At 43.5% G+C, this 25,829-nt stretch overlaps 1 protein-coding gene across 2 annotated transcripts in view; it reads right to left on the bottom strand.

Annotated features, from left to right (window-relative positions):
• LOC309846444 (ADAMTS-like protein 1) overlaps positions 1 to 25,829 on the bottom strand; it is a 393,439-nt gene that overhangs the window by 75,584 nt on the left and 292,026 nt on the right. For both annotated transcript variants that reach the window (XM_082695353.1, XM_082695354.1), the window contains 3 exons: positions 15,127 to 15,255; positions 6,395 to 6,574; positions 1,702 to 1,836 (listed from right to left, as the gene is read on the bottom strand). In XM_082695353.1, the coding sequence (XP_082551479.1) occupies positions 1,702 to 1,836; positions 6,395 to 6,574; positions 15,127 to 15,255 (444 nt within the window). The remainder of the gene's footprint in view (positions 1 to 1,701; positions 1,837 to 6,394; positions 6,575 to 15,126; positions 15,256 to 25,829) is intronic.

The following is a 25,829-nucleotide window of genomic DNA, read 5'->3' as shown; positions in this document are numbered from 1 at the left end:
CTTCTCCAGTGCTGGTGTGGCATCAACAGTCCCTGCTAGAGTTGCCCCAGAAGTTGTATTCAGGGACTTTATGGTACCTGACTTGCTGTCCCATTCAAATGGAACAGTCTGGATGTGGACTAGGGTATTATAGTGTCTTTCAATGGTTAGATTTAAATACCAGTCTAAGGTAACAAACCACTATGAACTAGTGATGGAACGCAGCAGCATAAAGCACAATAAATTCTTATTGCTCATGGCTACAATGAGACAAAATATCATTCAGAATAAAGAAGAAAGAAAGTAAAACTATCATGGAAAAATATGAGCAGGTTCATATTTCCAGCATGCTGAACGGCATCTGAGTGACCCAAGAGTTATTGAACTTGAAACTAAACAATTGCTGCACCCTCTGCTAATGACTGGGCTATGATGAATAGTTGTGACAATTTCTCACAGTGATGAGTCTAAGATTAAAAAAAGGTTTACAATGCTCACATTTAATTTGGAATACATTTACCATTTATAAGCCAAAAGAAAGCAGTAAGAAACATCCATGAATTCTGATTAATACGATGTGGAAAAACTCAATGCCAAGCTTGTATAAGTTATGAGAAACAGAATAGGGCTACTTGTCATTATATGTGTCTTATTTTTAGGGTCAGATCAGAAACAGAAATTATAAGCTTTTTCCACATGCTCATATACTATGAGCAGTCTTTGTTATTTAGATCATAATGAAAACTGAAGGTAATCTTTCTGTTAGTAATCCTATACCACTCCCTGTGGCCATGTTGATAAGGCATACTTATCAGTATGACTAGGCACACTTTGGTCTCCTACTCCTTGTTAGGTGATAGGGAGGAGAGAAGAGGAACTTTCCACGTTGAGCCAAAGGAATAATTTTAGTTACCATTACCAACATTTGGGGCCTCAAAGAGTTAGCATGAGGATTTCCCCCATTTTGTAGACCTGTCCCAAAGGGTTTGAAGGCATATAATTCTTCTCTTCCACTTTGACCCTCTCCAGAAGTCAAGGCAGGAGTACAGAGGTTCCCGTGGCATCTCCATGATTCTCGAGTGGAGGGCCCAGGACATCGATGGTCCCCTGTACCTCCTCTCCTACCAGAGAGCACCAACCACGTGGGCAATAACTTGGTGAAGGTTCCCATTGACAGATGCCAGGGAAGCTTTACTCAGCAAAGTTATTTAAGCACTTGCTGGAGGAGTCCATCTGGGTTGGTTGCAGGCCCTATCTATATAGAAGGCTAACCTAAATAGAATCATCTAGATTTTTCTTCTTGAAAGCTGATTAAAACTCTAGTTGACAAGGCCTAGGACAAGGTCATGGGCACATACATGGGTGTATTGTTGGCAAGGGAATGGAGATATATGAGCCATTTTTTCTGCTCTGCTCTTTACTTACTGTTCAGTGAGTCAATCTGACTGAGAGGATCTGGACTGTGGCATCAGCCCAGGACGATTCAGAAAGGAGCCATGTTGGAATCTAGACAAGCTTTAGAGTCCAGACTAAGATCTGCACTCACCTCACATGGAAAGTCAGCCAAGTTTCCACTGGTGAGTCTGGATTCTGTAGGCAATTTAGTGATTTCCTGTTGGCCACCCCCTCCTGCTGCCTCCATCCCACCTGCAAGCAGTCACCCATGCATAAATCCTGTCCAGCCCTGGATTTCAGCCCAACGTTCCAGAGATTTGGACTCACCAACAAGAGCGGAATTCCCAGGATCCAGGACCAGCTGTGCTCCTAGAGGAGATGTCAGCACTGAAGGAAGGTTCGGTCCAGTGGCTGAAAGCAAGGCCCTGAGGTCTTCTAACTGCGTTGGGACTTGGGGAGGATCTGTGGGAAGGCAAATGGGGGAGTCAGGCAGGTTAAAGCATGGAGGCTATATTAAGGAGGGAAGGAAAGATGGGCATGCACGTAAGGCAGGCATTATGGCTGCCTTTCAGCATCATTTTTTTCCCTCACAGAGAAGGTGTGTCTATCAATATTTGATGCCCAAAACAATAAGGTTAGTATTAAGAATCAGGCATGTTGATTTTAGGAGTTCCTTACTGAATACCACTTTATACCACAGTGCCAATGGATCTCTATAAATGTGTAGGCAAATTAAACCATATTATAAAAATACTCTTAAAAAGCCAACACTTCTTCAGCATTTATTATATGCCAAGTCCTGTGTTAGTTTTCACTCCTTCCTTCACTTAACTCTTATTGCTGTAGAGTGCTCTGTTATTGTCCCCCCAGATATGGATACATCACAACAGGAATTTTTTATTTGAGTGAGAGAGCGCGCACATGCATATGCAAGGTTGGGGGAGGGACAGCCGCAGAGGGAGGGAGAGAATCTTAAGCAGATCCTACGTCCAGCATGGAGCCTGACACAGAGCTCAATCTCAAGAGCCTGAGATCATGACCTGAGCTGAAATCAAGTCAGATACTTAGCTGACTTTACCATCCAGGTGCCCTAGGAATTCCTTATTTAAAAGAAGTCTATGAGTGACACTTTCCATGAAGAAAAAGGTTTCTTCTGTCTACTTGTGACCTTTCTCTCTGTCAAATAAATAAATAAATAAATCTTAAAAAAAAAAAAAAGAAAAAAAAAAAGAAAAAGGTTTCTTTATGAAGTTGATAAAATGAATGAATTTTCTTTGTGGTCTGGATTTTTATGCCCAGGTAGGACCAGATAAGCAGGACAGGGATGATTTGTTCTTCAAAATCTTAGAAAAAGTTAGGAGTGAAGTCATCAGAGATCTAGTTAACTGGAGCCCAAAGTGACAAAAATGGGAATTATAGTGGCTTATCATTTCCACGGGACGAATAAAGAGGCAAGGACCTAACGAAGCTTCTGGTGGTAAGAGGACTCAAGATTCTCTGAGACAAGAAGCAGAATCCCATTTCCCTGCTTCCTACATCTCCCAAGGTGGACTCCCATTTTTTTTCTGTAGAGCTCTTGTTGGAGTCTGAAGAGGAGCAGGAGTATTTCTCTTGTAACTGATGGTCATATTTCATCAGTGTCCTGTGAGAGCCTATTATGGGCCTGTCACTTTGTCAGTTATTTGTTAAGGGGGTGGCAAGTAAGTCACGATGGCTTCAGAGTCTGCTTCAGAAATATGCCTTCTGTCTACTCTGCCTTGACTGCAAAAGACCACTGCATACAGAAAACAATGAAGAGCTTCAAATTTTAATATATATTTATGTATATTTAATATATATAAATTATTTAAATATTACATTATATATGTGTTATATATAATTTTTAAATATTCCTCATATGGTATAAGTGAAAACATGATGTTTGGGTTCGGGAATGCTCCATTTGAGCTGGGGCTCTGTCATTCCCTAACTTGGGCAAGTCACTTAATTCCCTTGAGCCTTAGTTTCCTTGTTTATAAAATGGGGAGGAAACTCATCATTTCCTAGATCTCTTTCTACTCTGAAATACCATGATTTTAGGACCTGATGGTAGCAGTTTACTCCAACCAAGACTCTCTTCTTCCCATCTTTTAAAACTTAAATAATTAACTTTTACAATTTAAATTTCAGTTTGTTACTATACAGTGCCTCCCTGGTTTCAGGAACAGAAGCCAGTGATGCTTCACCTCCACACAAGACCCAGAGGTCATCCCAACAAGTGCCTTCCTTAATGCCCATCATTCATTTTTTAAATATTCCCTTGAGAATATTGAAATTGAATACTGAATATTCCCTCAAGAATATTAAACTCAAGGGGTACTTAGGTAGTGCAGTCATTTCCATGTTGGCTCTTGGTTTTCATTCAGGTCGAGGTCTTGGGGTTGTGGGATCCAGCCCCATGTTGGCCTCCCTATTCAGTGGGGAGTCTGCTTGAGTTTCTCTCCCTCCCTCTAGCCTTCCGGCTTGCGTTTTCTCTCCCTCTCTCTAATATATATGTAAATCTTTAAAAAAAAAAAATTAAACTCAAGAAACCCTTGCTGATTTCCTAAAAGCCAAGAAGGGACGTTATGTCCCATCTCAAAACCATTAGCTATTCTTGGGCCAAATGTAAGCCCCTCCTAATGCCCGTAGAGATTTTATCATATTGTTCTTCTTTGGTGCATGTCCATTTGATCTTCCAAGGGGAACCATAACTTCTCCAAGGGCAGAGGTCACCTCTTAAATTTATCCCAAAGCTCGAGATGAACTTAGAGGCAATACATCATGAATATTCATCCAATGGCCACAGGAATAAATAAGTGGAAAGTCTCATTACATATCAATTCTCCATGCTATGGGTCAGGTCACAGGGCTTGGTGTGAAAGCTCAGTTTTATGCATGAAGCCCCTTGTTTAATAATTAAACCAAATTTTTGGCTGATTAAAATAGAAAAAAGAGACATTACTTCTATGTCCACAAAGCACGTATACAACTAAAAATACTTGGATTAATAAACCAAGGTTTCTGATCAGGAAAAGCCCTCAATTTAAGAGTGTAAACAGTGATTTTTTTTTCCTCATCATGTTTGATTAAAATGGGAAGACGTCCTCCTTGTCCAGCTCTGTGTTCACAGTCACGCCAGTTTTCAGTCACAATCCTGCCAGAGCTCGCAGGCAGAACGTGCACCCTTCATTGGCAAAGCCATGGTCGCAACCATGCAGCCATGATTTCCTGTCTGTCAGTGCAGATGACAAGCCAGGCTTATTTGGGAGGAAAAGCCCAGCCCGCAGGAAGCCCCGTAACTCAGTGTGGGGCAACAGTGTCTGGGCCCTGGACTCCAGACTCGCATGAAAACCGACACAGAACAGATGACATCCTTCACCAAAGGGTTTTCTGTGGCTTTCTAAGATGACTAGTGGTTTATGCAGCCACTGGTGAGATGAAAACCCTCCAGGGCCCCTCTGAAACCTGAGTGGGCAGGGGCTAGAGACCCTAGGCTTTCGTCTATCAGCAATTGGGGCTATGGAAATACAATATAAAGGTTAATTATTTTTCCCCAAGGAGGTCTATAATGTATGAATGTGTGTGTATGTATGGAGTGTGAGTCTTTGTATTTCTCACAGTTCCTTCTTTTTTCCCTTAGAATGAGAGCTTTCTCTTAGTGAGAAAACTAGCACGAGGGCTCTAATTATCGGTTTAAAAAAACAGTGGTAAGATGAAAACAAGCCTTTTTACTGCATCCCACCAAGTTCCAGACTCTGGGGAAGATAACCTGAGGGTCTCTCGTCCACAGGATAAAAGTAACCCAGTTATTGCTCCCAACATGGCTGAGTCCAGCACTGGGCAACAACAGGAATATTAGATAGTGCCCCAGGGGCCGTTTGTTCTTTTTTTTTTTTTTTTAAGATTTTATTTATTTATTTGACAGACAGAGATCACAAGCAGGCAGAGCGGCAGGCAGAGAGAGAGAGGAGCAAGCAGGCTCCTTGCTGAGCAGAGAGCCTGATGCAGGGCTCAATCCCAGGACCCCAGGATCATGACCTGAGCCTAAGGCAGAGGCTTTAACCCACTGAGCCACCCAGGTGCCCCAGGGGCCGTTATTTCTAATACCTATGTTATGTGAAGAATTGTGTTCTTATGGGTTCTTATACTTGGAGGTACTGTAGTCTGGATACCCGTGTCCCTTCAAATTCATAGGTGAAGTACTAACCCCCAAGGTCTTAGTATTAGGTATTAGGGCCTTTAGGAGGTGAAGCAGAGCCCTCAAGATGGCCATTAGTGCCCTTATACATGAGACCACGGAGGGCTGGCTTGTCGCTTCTGCCATGGACGGATACAGCAAGAAGCCAGTGGTCTGTAACCCAGAGAAGGGGGTTCAGCAGAACCCGACTGCGCTGACCTCCTGATCCTGGACTTCAGCCTCTAGAGGACATAATGTCTTCTAGACATATGCCTTACGTAAGACATAAACTTCTGTTGTTATGAGCTATCCAGTTCGTGGTGTTTTGTTTTAGCAGCCTGAACGGACTGGGCGGGGGGTATCTGTGTGGACTTGAGGTGGGCTGGACTATGAACTTTCTGAAATTCTATGAAAAATGTTATCTGTGTGAATTTTTCTGGAGGGGGTCATCAATAGTTTTCATTTGATGCTCAAAGAAGTCCTTAATGCAGAATAAATTAACAATAACTTCTTTACTTCTTCGGCATTGGTAGCCACCTTCCTATACATGGACAGTCCCCGTCGTGCATTCACATCAAGGCCAGCATCTAAGGCTTAGTAGGGCTAAGTGAGTCGCCCAAGATCACAAAGGGTCACACACAGTGAATAAGCAGTAGAACCAGTGTTCAAAATGATGTCTGCCTGGCTCCTGGGTCTGTGTTCTTTTTACTGGAAGGCCCTAAGGAGGGAGGAGGGGAAGGCATATTGCTTTTATGTACGTAGTTGCATCAGGGATAAAGGGAGGGTGAGGGTGGGCTGGACGGTCAGCCTCGGGGTGTTTACCTAGGATCAGCAGCTGCGTGTTCTCGGTCAGCTCTCCATGGACATTGGCTGCCCTGCAGGAGTAAAGACCCTGATCCGAGGGGGACACGTCTGTGAGTAGCAAGGAGCCCTCGTGCCCATGGGGAGGGGAGCCCAGTTTGCTTTTGTTCCTGAACCAAGTGACTTCAGCTTCGGGCACACCTAAGAAGGAAAAAAAAAAAATAAACGCATCAGCGGAACATACTCAGGTGACCCTGGAGGCAGTTACCACTGCTTGGCAGACCCTCCCAGGAAGCATCTGCCTGGGCGTCTTCTACCAACCTCTGGCCAAACCAAATAATGCCTGTGACCTCTCCATGGTCTCGAGAGCTTTGGTCTTTTAAAGCTCACACTGATGAGGCAGGAGGAAAGAGGCCAGTTAACAGAACAGCCAAGTGGGCAGCTGGTAAAGGGCACTTGCCAAGATGAAGGAAAGTACCCAAACTCTGTGCGGAAACCAGGGATGGACATAAGCCGCAAATCTATACGGCGGTGAAGATGAATGATTGACAAGCACATGGAACAGACATTGAGTGAGAAGAGCTGGACAGAAAAGAGTACATATTGGATGATCTCTTTTCTGTAAGTGACAGACAAAACCCAGTAACATCAACACAGGCTGTTAGCACTCGGGCTGGTGGCTTTAGTGAGAAGGAGGGGCAAACAGGGGTGTGGAGACTAACTGAGGACAAAGGGCATGGTCGCTGGTTATTCTCTGGTTCCTGACCTGAGAGCTGGTTTGGTGGGACCTTTGTGATATGTCCCCTTTTCTGTACAGATACTACACTTCAATAAAAAGTTAAAAGCTATAAAATCTTAGTATTTTGTCTAGTATGAACGAGACCAATGAAAGCTGCTGGAACCTGACCAGAACTGACACTATACATGGAAAACACGCTTGTAGTTTTTGGAGCCTATGTATTTTCTTAGGATAAGAGAACACAGAGCTGTGGCCATAGCACCCCAGAGAAAGAGACAAAAGAAAGAGACAAAAACAAAGTACTCTGCTCTTTCTTCAGTCCAAGTTTAACGTCTGTGAGAGAGAGCTGGGGAGAGTGCGAATGAGTTAGGATGGAGTACCTGTCTTAGGAAGTCGGGCTCTGTCCTCTAGGGGCATCATTGTGTTTCTCTGCAAATTCATAAGATGAAGTCCTCTCCCTTCCAATGTGATAGTATTTGGAGGTGGGGCCTTTGGAGGTAATTAGGTTGGTGACGTCATGGGGTTGGGCTTGTCATGATGGGATTAGTGCCCTTATGAGAAGAGACTGGAGGGTGCCTGGGTGGCTCAGTGGGTTAAAGCCTCTGCCTTCGGCTCGGGTTAGGATTCCAGCGTCCTGGGATCAAGCCCTGTATCAGGCTTTCTGCTCAGCCGGGAGCCTGCTTCCCTTCCTCTCTCTCGGCCTACCTCTCTGCCTACTTGTGATCTCTGCCTGTCAAATAAATAAATAAAATCTTGAAAAAAAAAAAAAAAAAAAAGAGAAGAGACTGGACTGGAGAGCTAGCCCTCTCTCTCTCTACCATGTCAAGACATGGTCAGATGGTGGTCTGCAATCCAGAAAAGAGCTCTCAACAGACCCGCAGGAGCTGGCACCTTGATTTTGAACTTCTCCGCCTCCAGGATTAGGTGAAATACATTTTGGACATTTAAGCCACCTTGCCTATGGACATTTTGTAATAGCAGCCCAAGGTGGCAGCTTTAATTCTTCAGGACGTTTCCCTGTGGTTGCCGTGCTGGCAAGCAGGCCCCGGCCCAGGACGAGCCTTCTGAGACAGTCTGTGTGGGAGGCTCCGCAGGACGCTGAGCTTGGAGTGAACCCAGAGGCAGAAAATCTGGGGCATCAATTCACAGGTCTCTGGGGAGCAGAAGGCTCCATTCCTCTCACCCTCGGCCTGCTGGCTCCACTCGAGTTTACTCACAGCTCTTGAGTATGTATCTAGGGTATGTCAATAATATCAAATCCTGGTCAATGGGGGTCAAAGTCAGGAAGAGTCAAAGGGCTTAACCTTTAGTTCTGAGCTTCTCTGAGTTGGGGCTACATGCTGCATTTGGGGCAAAGACAGTGTTGCCTTTAATAGGCAGCCTACTGGTGAGGACACAGACATCTTCAAAGGACGGCCTGTGTATCTGTTACTTGTCCTTGAATCTGCTGAACAGAATTTGCCAGCAGCCTACTCTGTACCCCTGGCTCAGTAGCAGCCCCAATTATGGGCCCCTGGGGACTTCCTGCTCCTGAGCTCCCAGTAGGAGGAAGTAGGGTAGAGGCAGGAAGGTGGTCTCACACTCCCTCACTGATGATGAACGGCCTTGTGTGAAGTCACGGGTATCCTGGCTGCTCTGCTGCCTCAGCTGGGCCTGGAGCAGGGGCCCAAGATGCTGGTCAAAGTATCTGGCTAGTCTGCAGGGCCTTCCTCCCTATTACAAGGAATAGAGGAGGGATTCTCTGGTTTTCTCTTTTACTCCGATTAACAATAATTTGATGAGAAACACCATGGATCACCAAACTCGCTGGAAGGAGGAGGGCTGCTGAAATGGGATGAAGACTCAGAGACTGCATGCCTGTCACATCGGGGAGAGGCGGGTCCCATGACGCCCAACACTCAACTGCACAAGGACCAGGGTGGCCCAGCCCCTGAATACACCTGGACAGATGGGGCAGGTAAGAGGCAGAAAAGCTGAGTTTTCATTGCAGCACCACTAGGGAGAGCAAGAGCATTATGATGCCTAGTCATGCGAGCTTGGGCTCTGGACCCCGAGCTTAGTTTTTAGGTTAAAAGAAAAAAAATCCACAGCATTCAGGAGAAAGCCTCCGAAAGGTAAGCTGAAGAAAGCATTCCCTGCCATTTCTCTCCTGAAAGCACAAGGAGAACTGAGGTCCTACAGATCATTTTCTGCAAGTATTTCCCTTGTTGGCACGTTCTTTTGAAGAGTGCTGTGGGCAGCAAGCACACAGTCCCTGCTAGGACCTAAGAATGTTCTAGAGCCAGGCAGCTGGACTAAATGGGCCCTTGGTTCCACAAAGTGAAGGGAAGCGGGAACACTCCCTCCACCACTGAACTGATGGGACAGTGTGTGTGTCTCCAGCACCAACATTCTTGAGGATCTCGGCAACATGGACCATCCCGCAGCAAGACTTGCTGCTGCTCCCAGTGCCTCCTTCTCTGGAAGGGCCCATGCTCCTGCAGGACAGCCAGAGGCAGAGACATGCAGGAGAAGAGAGGAAATTGGGCAGGGAGAGGTGAGAAACAAGAGGCAGAGGGAGAGAACCCAGGCCCCAAGAGAGACCTGGAGCTATTTCTCACTTCCCCAGGAAGTGGGTCCGAGCATCTTTAATTCCCTTAATCACTCTGCCTCCTGCACCCCCATGAAATCGGGGTGTTTGCCAGTGTGCAACAGGGTGCTTACCACAATGACTGAATTCTCTAGGTGAGGAGAAGGCGGCTCATGGGAGAAATGCAAACGTTCAGGATAGCTAAGGGTGGAAGGAGGTTACCTCCAGTCTCTGTAGAGCTAAAACCACAGAAGTGACGCCCATGCCGATGGGAGAGAAATTATGTAGTGCGCATTCTTTGATATATTTATTAGCAAATCTCTGTCAGGCTCACTCCAGTATGGCCTGCATCAAGAATTTGCTGATGGTCGAGTTGTGTCTGGTGTCCCATGTTGGGGGCTTCCTGCATAGGACTGGGGGCCTCGGCAGAAGATGACACTGAGATACTTCAGAATCTTTTCAGTCTCTTTCACAACTGGCTCTGACATCTTAAAAACAGAAGAAGGGAAGAGGAGGCCCCAGAGAGTTCTTTTTTTCCTTTTTTTCCCCTCAAGAGATGATAATGAGCCTTTAGAGTATGTCACCAGCCCTTGTTTAAGCCAGAGTCCCTTGAAAAGGTACCAGAGACACATGCCCAATACCGACATTCAGAATAGCTGAACATAGGGAGGGCACAACGGTCAGGGACTGTGCAAGATATCCTGAGCATGTGAGAGGAGAAAGAACACCTGGTGAACATTTGCTATAAGCCAAGATATTTTATAAAGATAATCACATTTGTCAAAGAGATGAAACAAAAATCTGCCTGAAGTGATGTTAGTTTGGATCCCTGACTGATGACGCGGGGTCAGAGCCTCTGTGTCTCCCTACTCCTCCCCCCATAGCCAGTCAGTGACCGACCAATGGCCGGGCAGAGATTCACACTCAGTCATTTGATGTCACAGATCCCAGCCTACCATGTTGACCACACCGCACGCCCTGTACCTGACTACCTCTTCAGAGAACATCAGAAATGCTACACTATTGTTTCTGAACTGTCAAATCCTTGTTTCTACTCTGAGAACGAACCTTTTTGCTGTAGCTATAACACCAAGATTATTGTGAAGAGGGGTTTCTAGAACCCATGTGTGCTTTGTCAGCGCTCTTCTTGTCCAGAAGCTGGTCAGGTTGTGGGAGATTTTTTTCCCCCTCCTAGGCTGTTGTGCTGTGACCACACCTTATACCAGAAGAAATGTCTAAAAAATGACAGAAAAGATGCTCCACCACAGAACGCAGTCCTGTGCTATGGTGTTGACAAGTTACTTGGATAAGCTCCAAGCTCTAGCCTCCCAGCTACGACTGGTCTAAAACAGGGGAGGGAAAAAACGCTGCTTTGCCTTTTTCCCTTTGCTGGCCTATCTTATCAGCAACACAATGCTCTCCCTGTTGCTTGAAAGAATTAAGTGAGTCTAGTCACAATGGGTTAGATGATTATGAGGATTAGAAACTTTCGTCTCCACAGAGCCTCCAGGGAGGGTGATACTAGAGTATTCTTTTTTTAATCCGGAAAGGATATTTTTGCTGACCAGACCCCTTGTTGTATTTGGAAGGCTGCTGGCACCACACACCACACAAGCCTGTCAGCATCCTGAGCTGCCTGACAGGACGCGTTCCAGTGGCTTCTTCCATGGCGTGATGCGAGAAAAGGAAAGGTTGCAGTAACTAAAATATTAGCTGTGGCAGTTATTCTGAAAAACCATGGAAGTCTGGAGAGGAGGTGTCTAGCATGTCACCTTTCTCCATACGGATGGAGGCAGACATTGATAGGGGTTCACAAAACCCGTTTCCTTCTTTTTCTTGGGTGCCCATCCTGGCCCCACTGCTCAATATCCCTTATGGTGGGGAGAGGGACGGTGACGAGAGGGACCGTGAGAAGTGGCCTCTTCCAGGTGTGGTCCTTCAAAGCCTTCCCAACCATCCTCCATGCTTTGTTCTTCCCCTCTTCTGGTTGACAGGTTAGAGATAATCCGGGAGGAGGCCCTGGGGGGCACGTGTTTAAAATAATAGAGCCACAAGCATTCTGTGACCCTGACTATGTGGGGCAGTCAGCTCTTTGGACTCCTGGGTAAACAACAATAAACTTCTATTTTGTTTGCTCCATGATATATTTGGGGGTCTACTTATTAGCATAGTCTAGCCTACCCGAATAAATATACTGCCTGCCGCTGATTCCTCAACTATTTATTTCTGCATCACCAGTCCTAAGAATTTTATCTCTTAAGTCTCTTGAAATCTTCTTTTGTTCTTCGGACAAAATCCCAAATTATACCATAATTTATAAAGCATGTAAGAGCTAGCCCCTGTCTGCTCTTGCCCCCACCTCCAGAAATAGGTCATGCTACTTTCTTCTCTGTTTCTTCTACAGTCACCACAGCCATATTCTACTCCTTTAGAGACAGCCTGCTCTTTCTACCTCAGGCCCTTTTCACATGCTGGTCCCAGTGGCTGAAACACTCCCTTCTCCCCCAGATTTTTATCTCCTACAAGGTCTTCTCAACTCTTCTCAAGCAGAGGAAAAAGTGTGGGAGTGATAAACTGGATTGGATGACTTTTCAGAAAGAATGCTCACCATACTCACCGCTTAATACTTGTTATGTTTAAGGGTTGGGAGCAGTTTGTGAGGTGCATCTTACAAGTTGAAAGTATGTTTGTACAAGAAGTTATTTCATGAGAAACTGCTAACAACTCAAATATAGGAGGACATGAGTTATACTACATAAATTATGTAATATTCTTAATATGGAGGGTAAAATAGCCATTAAAATTACCCCATAAGAGAGCCATAGAGGCACTTGTATCAGTAAAGTAAAAGTCACTCCTACTGCTCTTAACCTTTATAACACTCAGTATTTTGACTGGAGATGTAGCTCAAGGATGATGTCTTTGTCCAGCAAATTCACAGACCAACTGTGTAATCAAAAGCAGGCTCTTGCCCACCACTTCGAATACATACCTTATTTAACAGAAGACACAATGACAAAGATACACAGATTTATTTTAGTCAACCATGATTAACACAAATGGTTCTCTGCATAAAAAGAAAACTCAAGCCTGTCATGGCCGGGCCAGGCAAGAAGTAGGCACAACAACCTGAGCTCTCACAATGAAGTCCCCAAGAGTGAGTCTCTGCGTGGGGTCAGGGACACAGGGCACCAAGTGGCGAGACAGAATTGGCCAAAGCTGGTTTTAGTGTCCCTGGTTCCCCACGGTACGTATTTCCTCACCTGGATTCTGGTTCTCTCCGTCCCCTTTAAGCACCCACTTCCTTGTTGCATGTCCCCTTTCTCCCCATTCTCTTACTCTTCCCCATTTTGTCTCTTAAGAAGAGACCCAGCACACTGGGGGCGCCTGGGTGGCTCAGTGGGTTAAGCCGCTGCCTTCGGCTCGGGTCATGATCTCAGGGTCCTGGGATAGAGTCCCGCATCGGGCTCTCTGCTCAGCGGGGAGCCTGCTTCCTCCTCTCTCTCTCTCTCTCTCTCTGCCTGCCTCTCTGCCTACTTGTGATCTCTCTCTGTCAAATAAATAAATAAAATCTTTAAAAAAATTTAAAAAAAAAAAAAAAAAAAAGAAGAGACCCAGCACAGTTGGCTCTATCTCTGGTCAGTGTTGTGTCTCTGAGGCACGTGTTTATGGTGGTCGGGCACGGGGTGCCAGTTGGGGCCAGAAGGCCCCTCCTGCACCACCAGGCCCTGCCTGAAGGCCAGTTCCTTAATGGGAAGCCCTTGTGAGAGGGTTTGTCTGACCCCTTCTCTGGGAGGGCCGGGCCTGACGGGATATGACTGAGGAAGGTCTCACTGACGAGGCTGGACACGCAGGCCAAGGGAAGCTTTATAAAGAGAAGCTAATTTCTGATGACAGAGATAGATTTATAGTTCTGATTTCCTGGAGCTACCAGAATATTTCAGAGGAAACCAGACTGGCTGTTCTTTGGAAACAACATGCTTTAGATTAAGATCTTCCTCCTACTTATTCTGAACTGGGTTATGTGTCCTATAAATCACAGGCGGAGGCAAAACCTCCAAGGATGGGGTGGAGATCTTGGATCAAAGAAAGCCCCAGAGAAAGGATGCCACTGCCGCTCCACTGTGCTCGCTGAGTATGCCTGGGGAAGCCAGCTTTGGGTGTGCCACACGTGGGGGTGTCTGATGAGGATGGCGATGAGGGGCCTGGAGCTGGACCCTGGCACAGCAGCTGTTCATTTCTTTGTACTGTGAGAGTGAAGACCCTTAGGATAGACGCCACCCACTGGTGGTCCAGAGGAAGGGAGAATCAACAGCCGGGCCTTGGCTCTGTGCTGATGTTTTTGGCTTCTTAACGGCAGGTAATACCTTTATAAAGAACATACTACCACCCCCTATTGTCTATGCCTCTTCCGCTGCCCTCTGACTTTCTGGTCCCTATAGGCCTCTGAGTTTGCAAGGCCAAGTAGAGGGCAGTTCCTATTGATCACAACTCCCAAGAGCACTGGCGGTTTTCCATCATGACTCCTACCCACTTTGGATGAGAGCAAGCTCCAGATTCCTGCTGGTCTTACCTTTGCCACCTCTCTGGTGTTCCTCCACTCTTTACCTATCCATCACCACTGCCCTGAGCCTGGGCCCCCATTACCTCTTCCCTAAACTACCAAGACAGCTTTTGTTCTTATGATTTAACTTTTTAATCATCCCTACACTCAACATGGGGCTTAAACTCACAACCTTGAGATCAAGTGTCACTTGCTCTACCCACTGAGCCAGGCAGGCACCCCAACTACTGTGACAGTTTCTTAACTGGCCTCTCTGTCCCAATATTTCCTATCTTCAGTCCATTCTATGCACTGCTGTTGGCTTACTCTTCTGCAAGTCTGGCTCTTTTTTTTTTTTTTTTTTTCCTCCTCTAGCACTTTTTTTTTTTTTTTTTTAATAAACATATATTTTTATCCCCAGGCTCTTTAATGCCACTCTCTGTCTGCCTTTTCCTGAATTCCTTGGCCAAGCCTTTAAGGTCTTCCATGGTGCAATTGCAAGCCACCTTACTACAACTTAAGCCCCTCCACACTGTTTCTCTATTCTGGGCTCCAGCCAGACCAAAACACACACTGTTCCCTTATAGTCTTGGGCTTTCCTACTTCCATGAATTTTTCACATTCGTTTGTCCGCTTGGAACACTCTTTGCTTCCATCTTGGCACATGTAGTGTTTAAGGCTGAAATAAGAAACCACCTCCATCCCACCCAGAATTCATCTTTCCTCCTCCAAACTTTTGTAGTATTGTCCATTTTCAGGGTGACTGAGGTTCCTGCCTTAGCTTTCCTACTAGACCTGAGTCCCTGAATGTAGAATTTGTATTTATCTTTGTATCCTCCAACTTAGTACTGAGCTCCATTAATATTTGAACAGATGAATTAATACATGAATGCATTTCTCACCTGCAACTTGGCAGTTAATTGTCACATTCACTCCTTGCACTGTTTTGATGGTGCTTCCCACGTCAACTGTGATGGCAGCCTCCTCGGTGTTGATCACAGTCCCTCGTGATGTCTTCACTAGTGGTTTTCCTGAAGGTGGGAAGGAATGTGAGATTTTACTAGATGGTGACTGTGGGCTCAGGGCGTTCCCTTGAAACACGGGGGTGACGCACAATGAACAACTTGTATACCCAGGCTTTTCCCACTGATCATGTTTTCCTTTGAAAAAAATTGTAACTGCGCGATATAGAAACCATCCATCCATCCGCTCATCTACCACAGAATTTCAGGAAAAGAACATGGATTGAAGAATCTGAGGATGGAGCATAGTATCTAACAAGCTGTGATGATTTATGCATTTTATCATTAAATTTACAAATGATATTATAGCTCTTATTTTTAAGGGCTTATTATTATTATTTTTAAAGATTTTAAGTAATCTCTTCACCCAACATGGAACTCAAACTTAGAAACCCGACATCAAGAGTCACATGCTTTACTGACTGAGCCAGCCAGTCACCTCAGCTTTTTTTTTAATTAAATTTTTTACTTGGAGATAAGTACAAATTCACATGTAGTTGTCAGAAATCACATAGATCAATCCCGTGTGTGCTCTACCTAGATTCCCCCAATGGCAACATCTTACAAAACTATAGTATCATAATTAGGACACTGAAATTGATAAAGTTAAGACACAGAACGTACATACAGGAGCCCACATGCTGTCCCCAATCCTGCTTCATCCTTTGACAACCATTAATTTCCTCTGCATTTCTATAATTTTGTCATTTCAAGAACATTATAAAAACAGTAATCTTTAAACTTTGTTTTCCACTCAATAATTTTGAGATTTTTGGGGGTCTATCATGGTACTATGGTTGTATGTATCAATAGTTTGTCCCTTTTTATTGCTGAGTAGTATTCCATGGCATGGATTTATCACAGTTTCTTTAGCCATTCATTTGTTGAAGGACATCTGGGTTGTTTCCAGATTGCATCTATTCAAATAAAGCTGATACAAACATTTCTGTACAAGCTTTGTGAGAACATAAGCCTTCATTCATCTGGGATAAATGCCCTGCTAGATCATATGGTAGTTACAGGTTTAATTTTTCAAGAAACTGAATCATTTTCTAGAGGGGCTGTATCATTTTATGGAATGTAAAATCAGCAATATATGAGTGATCCAGTTTCTCTCCAACCTTGCCAGCATTTAGTGTTGTCATTGGTTTTAATTTTAGCCATTCTGATAGGTGTGTAGTAATACCTGATTGTGGTTTGAGTTCCCATTTCCCTAATGGCTACTGCTGTTGGATATTTGTTCATGTGCTTATTTGTCATCTTTGTATCCTCTTTGGTGAAATGTCTCTTCATGTCCTTTGAACACTTTCTAACTGGGTTATTTTTTTCTTTTGAGTTTTGAGAGTTCTTTCTATTCTAGATATTAGTCCTCTGTTAGACATGTGGCTTGCAAGGATTTTCTCCCACTTCTGTAGGCTTTTTTTTTTTTTCATCTTTTTAAACATGATCTTTCACAGAATATAAATTTTCTTAACTCTAATGAAGTCTCATTTATTGAGTTTTCCTTTCATGGACCATGCTTTTGATATTAAGTCAAAACTATTTATTACACCTAGATCCTGAAGATTTTTCCTATACTTTTTTGGTAAAATTACATAGTTTCACATTTTACATTGAAGTCTGAGATACATTTTCAGTTAATTTTTGTATAGGTGTGAGACTTCCATCAAACTTCACTTTTTTTGGCCTATGGATGTACCCCATCATTTGGTGAATAAGCTCTTGTTCTTCCATTGAATTGCTTTTGTACCTTTGTCAAAATAGGTTGGGCATATTTCTGTGCACCTGTTTCTGGGTTCTCTCTTCTGTTCTCCTGTTCTGTGCATCTATCATTTACCAGTACCACATAGTCTTAATTACTATAAGCATATAATTAATCTTACAGCTGAGTAGGTTGATACTTTCCACTTTATTCTTCTTTACTATTCTAGTTTCTTTGCTTTTCTATATATGTTTACAATAATCTTATCTATAACCATAAAATCTTGCTGAGATTTTGATAGGACTTAAACCATTATATCAATTTGGGGAGAACTGATGTTTTTAACTGTGCTGAATCTTCCAATCCATGAACAGTGTAGGTCTATTTAGATCTCCCTTAATTTCTTTCAGCAGAGTTTTATGATTTTTCAGCATATAAATTCTATACACATTTTGTTAGAATTATACCTAATTATTTGGATTTTTTGAGGGATGATAAATTATATTTTTAATTTCAGTGTCCATTGATAATATATAGATATACAGTTGGATTTTGCATATATCATGACCTTGTTAAACTTACATGCTAGTTTTAGGACGTTTTGTGAGCAGACTTTTTGGTATTTTCTAAGTAGGTGATCATTTTATCTGCAAATAGTTTTCTTTCTTCCTTTCTGATCTGTATGCCTTTCATTTCCTTTTCTTGCATTATTTCACTGGATAGAACTTCCAGCACTGAGTAAGAGTGCTGAAACTGAGTAAGAATGCGGAATAAGAGTGGTGAAAGTGGGTTTGAGGTATGATGAGTGATTTTCAATTGAAACCTGGACATTTTCATATTACGTTATGCAAATCTGGATCTTATTTAAGCCTACTGTTTTAGCTGGCTTTCTCTGCAACCACTAAGGTGGGGGGGGGGCAGGGAGGGGCTGCCTTGTTACTCTGCGGTGGAAGTGGAGGTCCAGATTCTCAACCTGACCTCCTCTGTCACTCAGCAGGGGTGGGACTTCTGGCTCCCACTTGGTCTCCACTGATCCCACCACATGGGAGGGCCTCACTGCTGCTGGGTGGTGGGGGAAAGTTCTGACTCTCCAAGAGGCCCTCTGTCATACCACCCCAGAGAAAAGGGTAAGGAGGGTGCCGCACAATGAGGATGGAATTCCAGGTTCCCCAGGTTCCCCATGTCTTTTCCACATTCCACCCTGTGGAGATGAAATCAGTCTTCTCTGACACCACATCTGTGGGGGTACTGAAGAACGTTCATTTCAGTCTGATGAGGTGAAATTGAGGTTCCCCATGCAACTTCTGCTGGTGTCGGTGAGGATGGGCCACCGTATATTGTTTTGAAGTAGAGTTTCCCAAAGGTTTTCTCTCTTGGTAGGCGACCCCTTTCCTGGTCCTTTGGCTAGAGAGAACAGTCTTTAGTTAAGCATTGTGTGTGAGTGTATGTGTGTGTGTGCCTTCCTATTGTTTTTCCTGACGGCTGGCTTCTTCAGCTCCAAGCCTGGAAGTTAGGAAGCAAAAAGAAAACTGATGAAGTAACAATAGTGTTTCTCACTTCCCAGGGTCTCTAGCTGGTCTGCTTTTTGCTCTCCACTTTTTAGTCTTCTTCACTTTGTTTCATGTATCACCTCCGTGGATTTTAGTTGTATTTAGCAAGAATAGGGAAAAGTGCCTCTATGCCATTTTGCCAGAAGTCAAGTGCTGGGTACATTACATTTTAATAGGCCTTTATCAGCTGGGGAGAAAGTTCACCGCTTTAGGTACCTGACCATAAAATACAATGAAAAGAATCATTTGTTGAGCACTTTGGGGGAAAAAAGGTCCATGTGAAATCATTTTTATATACCTTACGCTTAATTCTTTGCAAGCCAAATGGATTTAGTTTTGTTTTAACCATTTTTATAGGCAGGACACTCTATGATGGTATTCACCCTTCTGTGCCTTCATTAACTGTGAAGAAAAGCATAATTTAATTCAATCCTTTAACCCATTTTTTATGCTTTTTACTTCTTGTTTTCTCCTTCACCTATTTCTCATTATTCCTGCTTGCCCTGTTACAGACTCCTAGAACAAGCTGTCCCTCCTTCCTCTCCTCTCCTCCCTTTTAAGGGCTCTAGGTTATTATGCTCATTAAAGCTATGTTCAAAGGCAGAAACTTGAGTAAGTTCTGAAGATGTGCATTGGCTCTCCATATCTGTTGTGAATATTTAGGGCTCTTTCCTCTTATTTCACCTATATTCCATATACTCGAGACATGGATGAGGTGACGTGAATATGAGTGAGTCTGTACTATGCTCTCTGAGAATAATGCAGGTGATAATAAGGGAACGCACCTGGAATGGCCCTGAATACACCTTGGCTTACCTACCTCCCCTCCCCGCCCACAGGAAGCTTTCCAGCTTGAACTCTAAATAGACCCTGAATCTAAGCCCCGCACTCCCCTTTGTCGCTGTGATGTGATGTTGCTACCATCTCTGGCTGGACTGTTGCAGAGCCCAACTGGTCTCACTTCCACTTGTCTTCCACTATAAGCCTCCTCCTGCATCAGCCAGAGTGATCAATCTCAAACACGGATCAGATCATGTAACTCCTTGGATTAGATTATCCAGTGCTTTATCAGTGCAATTAGAACAAAACTTCAAGTTCCTTTTCATGATCAAACAACCATGTCTTCTACGTGTTCAGCTGTCAACCTCTCCTACCTCGCTGAGGCCACACTCCCCATCTATCACTGCTCCAGCCATCCTGACCTTCTCTCCCTTTCTCCAAAAGATCAGTTCATTTACCATGGCTCTTCTCTTTCCCTGCCATCCTCCAGCTACAGACTTCTGCATGGCTGTCATCTTCGGTTGGTCCTCAGGCGCAAGTAGCACCTCCTATAGGAGCTTTCCTAACCATTTCATCTGAAGCACATACCCCTTTATGCCTGGCCAGTGGCTATGTATCTCGCTACCAACTTAATTTTCTTCATAAGCAAAGAATTATCAGAATTTATAATTCATTTGTGTATTCCCTGTCCCCCATCCCTCACGACGTGGCTTCCATAAAAGCAGGGATCACTGCTCTCTTGTTCTCTTCTCATTCCTACCACTGAGTCCTAGCAGACGGTAAGTCCTCAATAAATATCTAATAAGTGAATACATGTGTGCAGGTGGTGTGTTATATACATTATCTGAATTTGTTTTTGTTTTCATAACAGGGCGGGTCAAGTATTTCTTTTATGAAATCAAGGAACTTAGGTTCAGAGAGGCTTCATGGATTGTCTAAGGCCATGAAGCAACAAGGAATAGGGCTAAACTTGATGCTAGATTTTGACCTGAGGTCCAGTGCTTCTTATAGGGGATCTCAAATCCTTATCTGTGGACTGGCTGCCTCAGAACTCCCAGGGTACTTATTAAAAACATAATCTGTTCTGCTATACTACAAGTTGCCTCACTGTGTAATAAAAACAACGGTGCCAGTGGAGAAAAGTAGGTTAGGGACAAGAGAGTTTCAGACTCACAATTACTAAGTTATTTTTCCTATAGGAATTTTAATAATAAAAGTGGGTTTTATAGCTGCAAGTGTATAGCTATAAAATTCAAAAGTCACTGAATTAAACCCAGCCCTTAATTAATTATTCTGAGCTTTTGCTCAAAAGTAATGGCCTTTGTCCTGTCACTGGAGGGACTGTCATCAGTAAAGGCTACTTGTATATTTCTTATTACCTTTATGATCCACTGTTAAGACAAATCACAAAGTCACCCAAGTATTTATAATCAATGGAAATATACAATGAAAACAATGTCTCTTAACCACGCCTCTTAGATCTATTAGAAAAAGCTGTTACATTATTGAGTTCCATTCTAGATCTACATTTGAATCTCAGGTGGTTTAAAACTAGCACACAGAGGGGCACCTGGGTGGCTCAGTGGGTTAAAGCCTCTGCCTTCGGGTCAGGTCATGATCCCAGGGTCCTGGGATCGAGCCCCACATCAAGCTCTCTGCTTGGCGGGGAGCCTGCTTCCTTTCCCCTCTCTCTGCCTGTATCTCTGCCTACTTGTGGTCTCTCTCTCTCTGTCAAATAAATAAATAAAATCTTAAAAAAAAAAAAACAAAAAACTAGCACACAGAGCCATGACTTTGACTTGGGACACGAAGGTTCTTCCTACCCCAAGAACAAGGCAACCACGAAATGCTTTTGGGTGCCTTCTGATTTACTCCATCATGGTTGCCAAGGAGACAGATTCATCCAGTGCGTATAACCATCTCATTCCAGTATGCACAAGTAGAGGCTTCTCCAGGACACAGTTCAGCCTTTTGACACAGTTGTCCGTTCTGGGACAGAAGCTGTAATCTATATTTTCAACAACTTCATAGGTAATTCTGATACACAGTCAGGTCTGATAACCACATTCTTGGTTTTTCTGTAACCGATTTCTTGGATTTGTGATGAGTTGGGGAGATTTGTTTTGAGAGATCACTACTAGTTCCCTATTTGAAATTTTCATGTTGGAGCTCTGATTTTAATGGTCAACCAACAACAACAAAAATATGAGCCTATTTTAGACCACCTGGATGATCACCTAATAAGGGAACACGGCTAAAGAACGCCATGCCTAGCTAGCTTTGTGTCTGATTCTAGTAGCATGAACGAGTCTGACTTTAATTACAGAGGTTAACTAAGAAGCAAAAAAGGAGAGATGCAGAGAGAGGGTGAGAGAAATGAGAAATTAGATGTTTGTGGGAAGACAGTGCTAAAAACCAAATGTCATTGAATACTGTATTAAAAAAAGCTCTTGTAAGAGGCAAAACAGAAGTGTCCAGCGCATGGGCTGTGACCGCCGGGCCAAATGTGGCCTCTCAGGCCTGTGTGCCTGGGCCACCGGTGGCCACTCCCTTCTGCGACTGCGCTCAGCCAGTAGATCCCAGGTGCACTGCTTCCTGACGTAATTGAGAGGGTTTCTAGATGACGCGTTTGTTTAATCTATGAATTTGTGTTACAGTCGAATAAGATCTATACAGAAGGAGATTATCCTTGTTTTATATGCCCAAGAAAAACAAGGAGATGGGAACAGAGGCAAGTGTTTCCATTTATTGGGTCTAATGTGAGGCATCAAGTTTGTCAGAGAGAAACAGAAACAGAAGCATTAAGAGAATTGTTTTTGCTCACTTCCGATATCACAGCCCTTAGCTTTTGGATTATGGTTCTGGTTAGAAATAATGTGGAACAGGGGAAGTAGAGCTTCATTAATGGCCAGACAGGGCAGCCCTTGTCCAAAGCATGAATGGAAGGCATAGCTGAACCTTGTGTGCTGGTATCCAATGGTGTGCCTCCTCCTACTGCCTTTAGAGCAGGGATGCTCGGCATCCCAGGCACTGTCCTCATCCTGAGGCATGAACGAATGAGCAGCCCCAGGAGCAAATGCTCAGAAATACATTCCTCTGTAGTCTGGGCTCTGGCTCGTGCCTCTTTCCCACATGTGTGACTCTGGGTAAAATCAAAACCCAATGGGAAAAAATCTGAACATATGTGCCTGAAAAATATCTTTGGCCCAGTATAAAGGTGATTGAGAGAGGAGCCAGAGGAGATGGAAGGTTTGTTTTTTGAGTGCAGCCAAGAACAGAGAGCATTTTAAGTAACTTTTTCTCAGGGCCCAAGGCCAGGCCTTTGCTAATAGGAACTTTGTTTTTAACAGCATGATGCCTTCCATTCTAAAAGCCATGGCTGACACGGATTTGTTACTAACCAAACTCTTTTTTCTTCCGTCACACAGCTAGGTCACTTTCCAGACTCTTTGCAGTTATGTGTGAGCAAGGTAACGACTTCTAGCAGATGGGCTGTGAGAAATATGCCACTTCTTGACCCAATCTACAGAAACTCTCTTGAGCAATAATTTTAGACTTTATGTGAACAAGAAATAATTATGATATTTCAGCCATCATATATTTATGGTTTTGTTTGTTACACAGGCTAGCAAATGCTAACCCAGGCTTAGTGGATATTTGTTGACTCATTAAGTGAACCAAACGGATCTTTTTTCATTTCTAACATGAGTCACAAACATTTGGTGGCTAATAGTAGCCATCAAAAATGAATTGTACTTCAAAGGCTTGTGATTCTGACTGAGCTGGTGGTAATCTCTGCTGGAAAGGGTGCATGTGCATGAGTTCCTAGGCTGGGTGAGGCATGTTGAGGATTGCTGGGGTACAGGGTAGTGACAAAAACAGGGACCGTAGGCAATAGGTTTGAAGACTACCAAATGTCTGGATTTGAGTTTCTGAAGCATAAACTAGCGACTGGCAGAGTCCTTCTAGACTACCAGTCAGGAATGGATTCTGGGTCACATGCTTGAGGACTGAGCAAGTTATTCCTGCCTTGTTTTTCTACTTCTATAGCTGCAGAGCTGAGGAATAAGTACACTAATGCATGTAAAGCTGTTAGAGTAATTCCATCGCACAGTGAGAGGTTGGAACAAATGTGAGCAATCATCGGCATCAGCTCTGCTAAAACGGAGAGGAAATGTTACGGTGGGTGTTGATGAACTAAGAAGACAGACAGAAATGGACAGTGTAAAGAAAAGAAAGAGGAAAAGGACAGAAAGAGAAGGACCAAATCTTTTGGTGAGAAAAAGCTCAACTGCTTCCATTTTGAAGAACTATGAAGGTTTTGGAATAATCAGGAGAAGTAATTTCAATACAATGGATTCTCCTGAAACTGCCATCAGTATCTGGACAGAAACACAGAGCTTAAACGTCACTCCAGGGCTGGTCTCCTTGGAGACGCCAGAAAGAATCTACTTGCGAGATTGTGTATGCCAGGCTGACTTGCTGGGGACCCCCACGTCAATGTTCAGGAAAGCAGCTGTGATATCCACAGTGGTCCCAAATCTCGACTTGAGAGAAAGGTGAACAAGGCAGTGACACCCACTGAAGAGGTTTTACAAATTTCACATACTTTCAATATCTAAAACTAAAACAACCGCATTTGATCCAGCTTTCATCGATGGGTAATGCCTGTAGTGAGTGAGAATATGCAAACAATGCTGTAAGAAACACTGGCTTCTGCAATTTATCACAGGCTTCTAATCAGGGCCATTGGAGTTAAGTCTGCAAAAACTCCCTGAGGTGAGAATTCCCAGTTGAAGATTTTGAGACTCATGAGTTAAATAGAGTTTAAGGGGCCACAATCAGTGTGATCCCATGAAAGCCGTTATAAAGGCCAACAACATCTTGCACATCTGAAATGAATAATGACAGATACAGACACTATTACTAGTTACCATCCCATGCTGGCCAGAAACTTCTCAAGATCTGGCTACCTAGCCATTTCAACAAGAGTCGCTTTGTTATAGATAATAGTTATATTGAAATGCACGATTTTTTTTTTTTTTCTTAGTCTGGTTCTCCTTCCAAATGCCTTTCACATTTTATAGCTCAGGGATTTTTAACTCCTTCCTGTCCTTCAGTCTCTCATGTAGGGTCTCCTTCACTTCACTTCTACCTCCTGCCTTGAGAGTCGGCATCTGAACCTTCAGTCCACTCTGCTTACCTGGTGCCCTTTCTCATCACCAGTCCTCTGGGAACCTTTCCTCTAACCTGTTGTTTTTCCTAAGGCATTACTGGCAAAAACTATATTTCTTCTAGCCTCCCAATGTAAAAGGAGGGAAATTTGTAAAAATTAGAATTTCAGGTAAGGGAAGTGTATAGCAGGTGGAGGGACTGCTCTTCTTGATTTGCATGTAAGAAATTCATGAAACTTTCAGGTCTTCAAGAGACCCAAAAGTGTATCTATTTAAAACCCCTCTGTTTATAATAAGGACACAGATTTATAGTTCAAAATCTGCTCCTAAATTTTGTAATGAGGCAGATACTTGCCTTAGAATCTTACTTATTCCATGATTACAATAAGTTTCCTTTTTTGTAATAGTAAAAAATAAATGTTTCTCTTTCATCCAAATCATTACATGGTTTTAGTTAGTATAATCTAATAAAATAAATTATTACCCTTTGTGTAATACTCTGACTAGACTGGGAAATGTGGTATAATAGCTGATCAGAAAATACAGAAAATGGAAGATTTGACTGGAGGGTACTGGTAACCTCCAGGCTATGTTCATAGCACAGATGTGTTTAGCCTGAAAATAATTTTTTACAAGTTTGAATTAGTTGGGCTCAGTAAAAAATGGAGAGATTGAAAGTATGTGTGTGTGTGTGTGTGTGTGTGTGTGTGTGTGTGTGTGTATTTGTGAATATTTTGAAACGTTTGACTTATCTGGAAAAGTTAGAAAGTCTATCTACATTAGATTTGCATTTTTCTATGGCAATAGTTCAATGAAAATGAGCTGTGCCTTCAAACAGGGTATGGTAGGCAGATTAATGCCCCACCCCCACAAGATGCCTATATGCAATCCTTGGAATCAGTGTCTTTGTTATCCTACAAGGCAAAAGGAAACTAAGGTTGCTAATCTGCTGACCTTAAAATACAGAGATCATTCTAGGTTATTTAGGTGGGCCTAGTCTGTCACACGAGCCCTTAAAATCAGAAGAGGGAGACAGTTTGTCAGAGAGAAGCAACATGAGAAGGGCTCAGCCTGCCATTTCTAGCTTTGAAGACGGACAAAGGTGGCCAAATGCCAAGGAATGCAATAGCTTCTAGAATCTGGGAATGGCGCTCCATCCACAGTCAGTAACAAAACAGGAACCAGAGTCCTACGTTGCAAGGGACTAAGTATGCCAACAACCCAAATGAGCAAAAAAAGAAAAAAATTCTCCCCTAGAGCTTTCAGAAAGGAATGCAGCCTGTTGACATCTTGATTTTATCTTCTGAGACTATACGAGACTTTTGACCTATGGAATCATAAGATTATAGATTTGTGTTGTTTTAACTAAGTTATCAC

The sequence above is a fragment of the Mustela nivalis genome (assembly GCF_964662115.1).
Source record: "Mustela nivalis genome assembly, chromosome: 13".
Lineage (NCBI taxonomy): Eukaryota > Metazoa > Chordata > Mammalia > Carnivora > Mustelidae > Mustela > Mustela nivalis.
The sequence above is the reverse complement of the archived record's forward strand: the minus strand, read 5'-3'. Positions and strand labels throughout refer to the sequence as shown.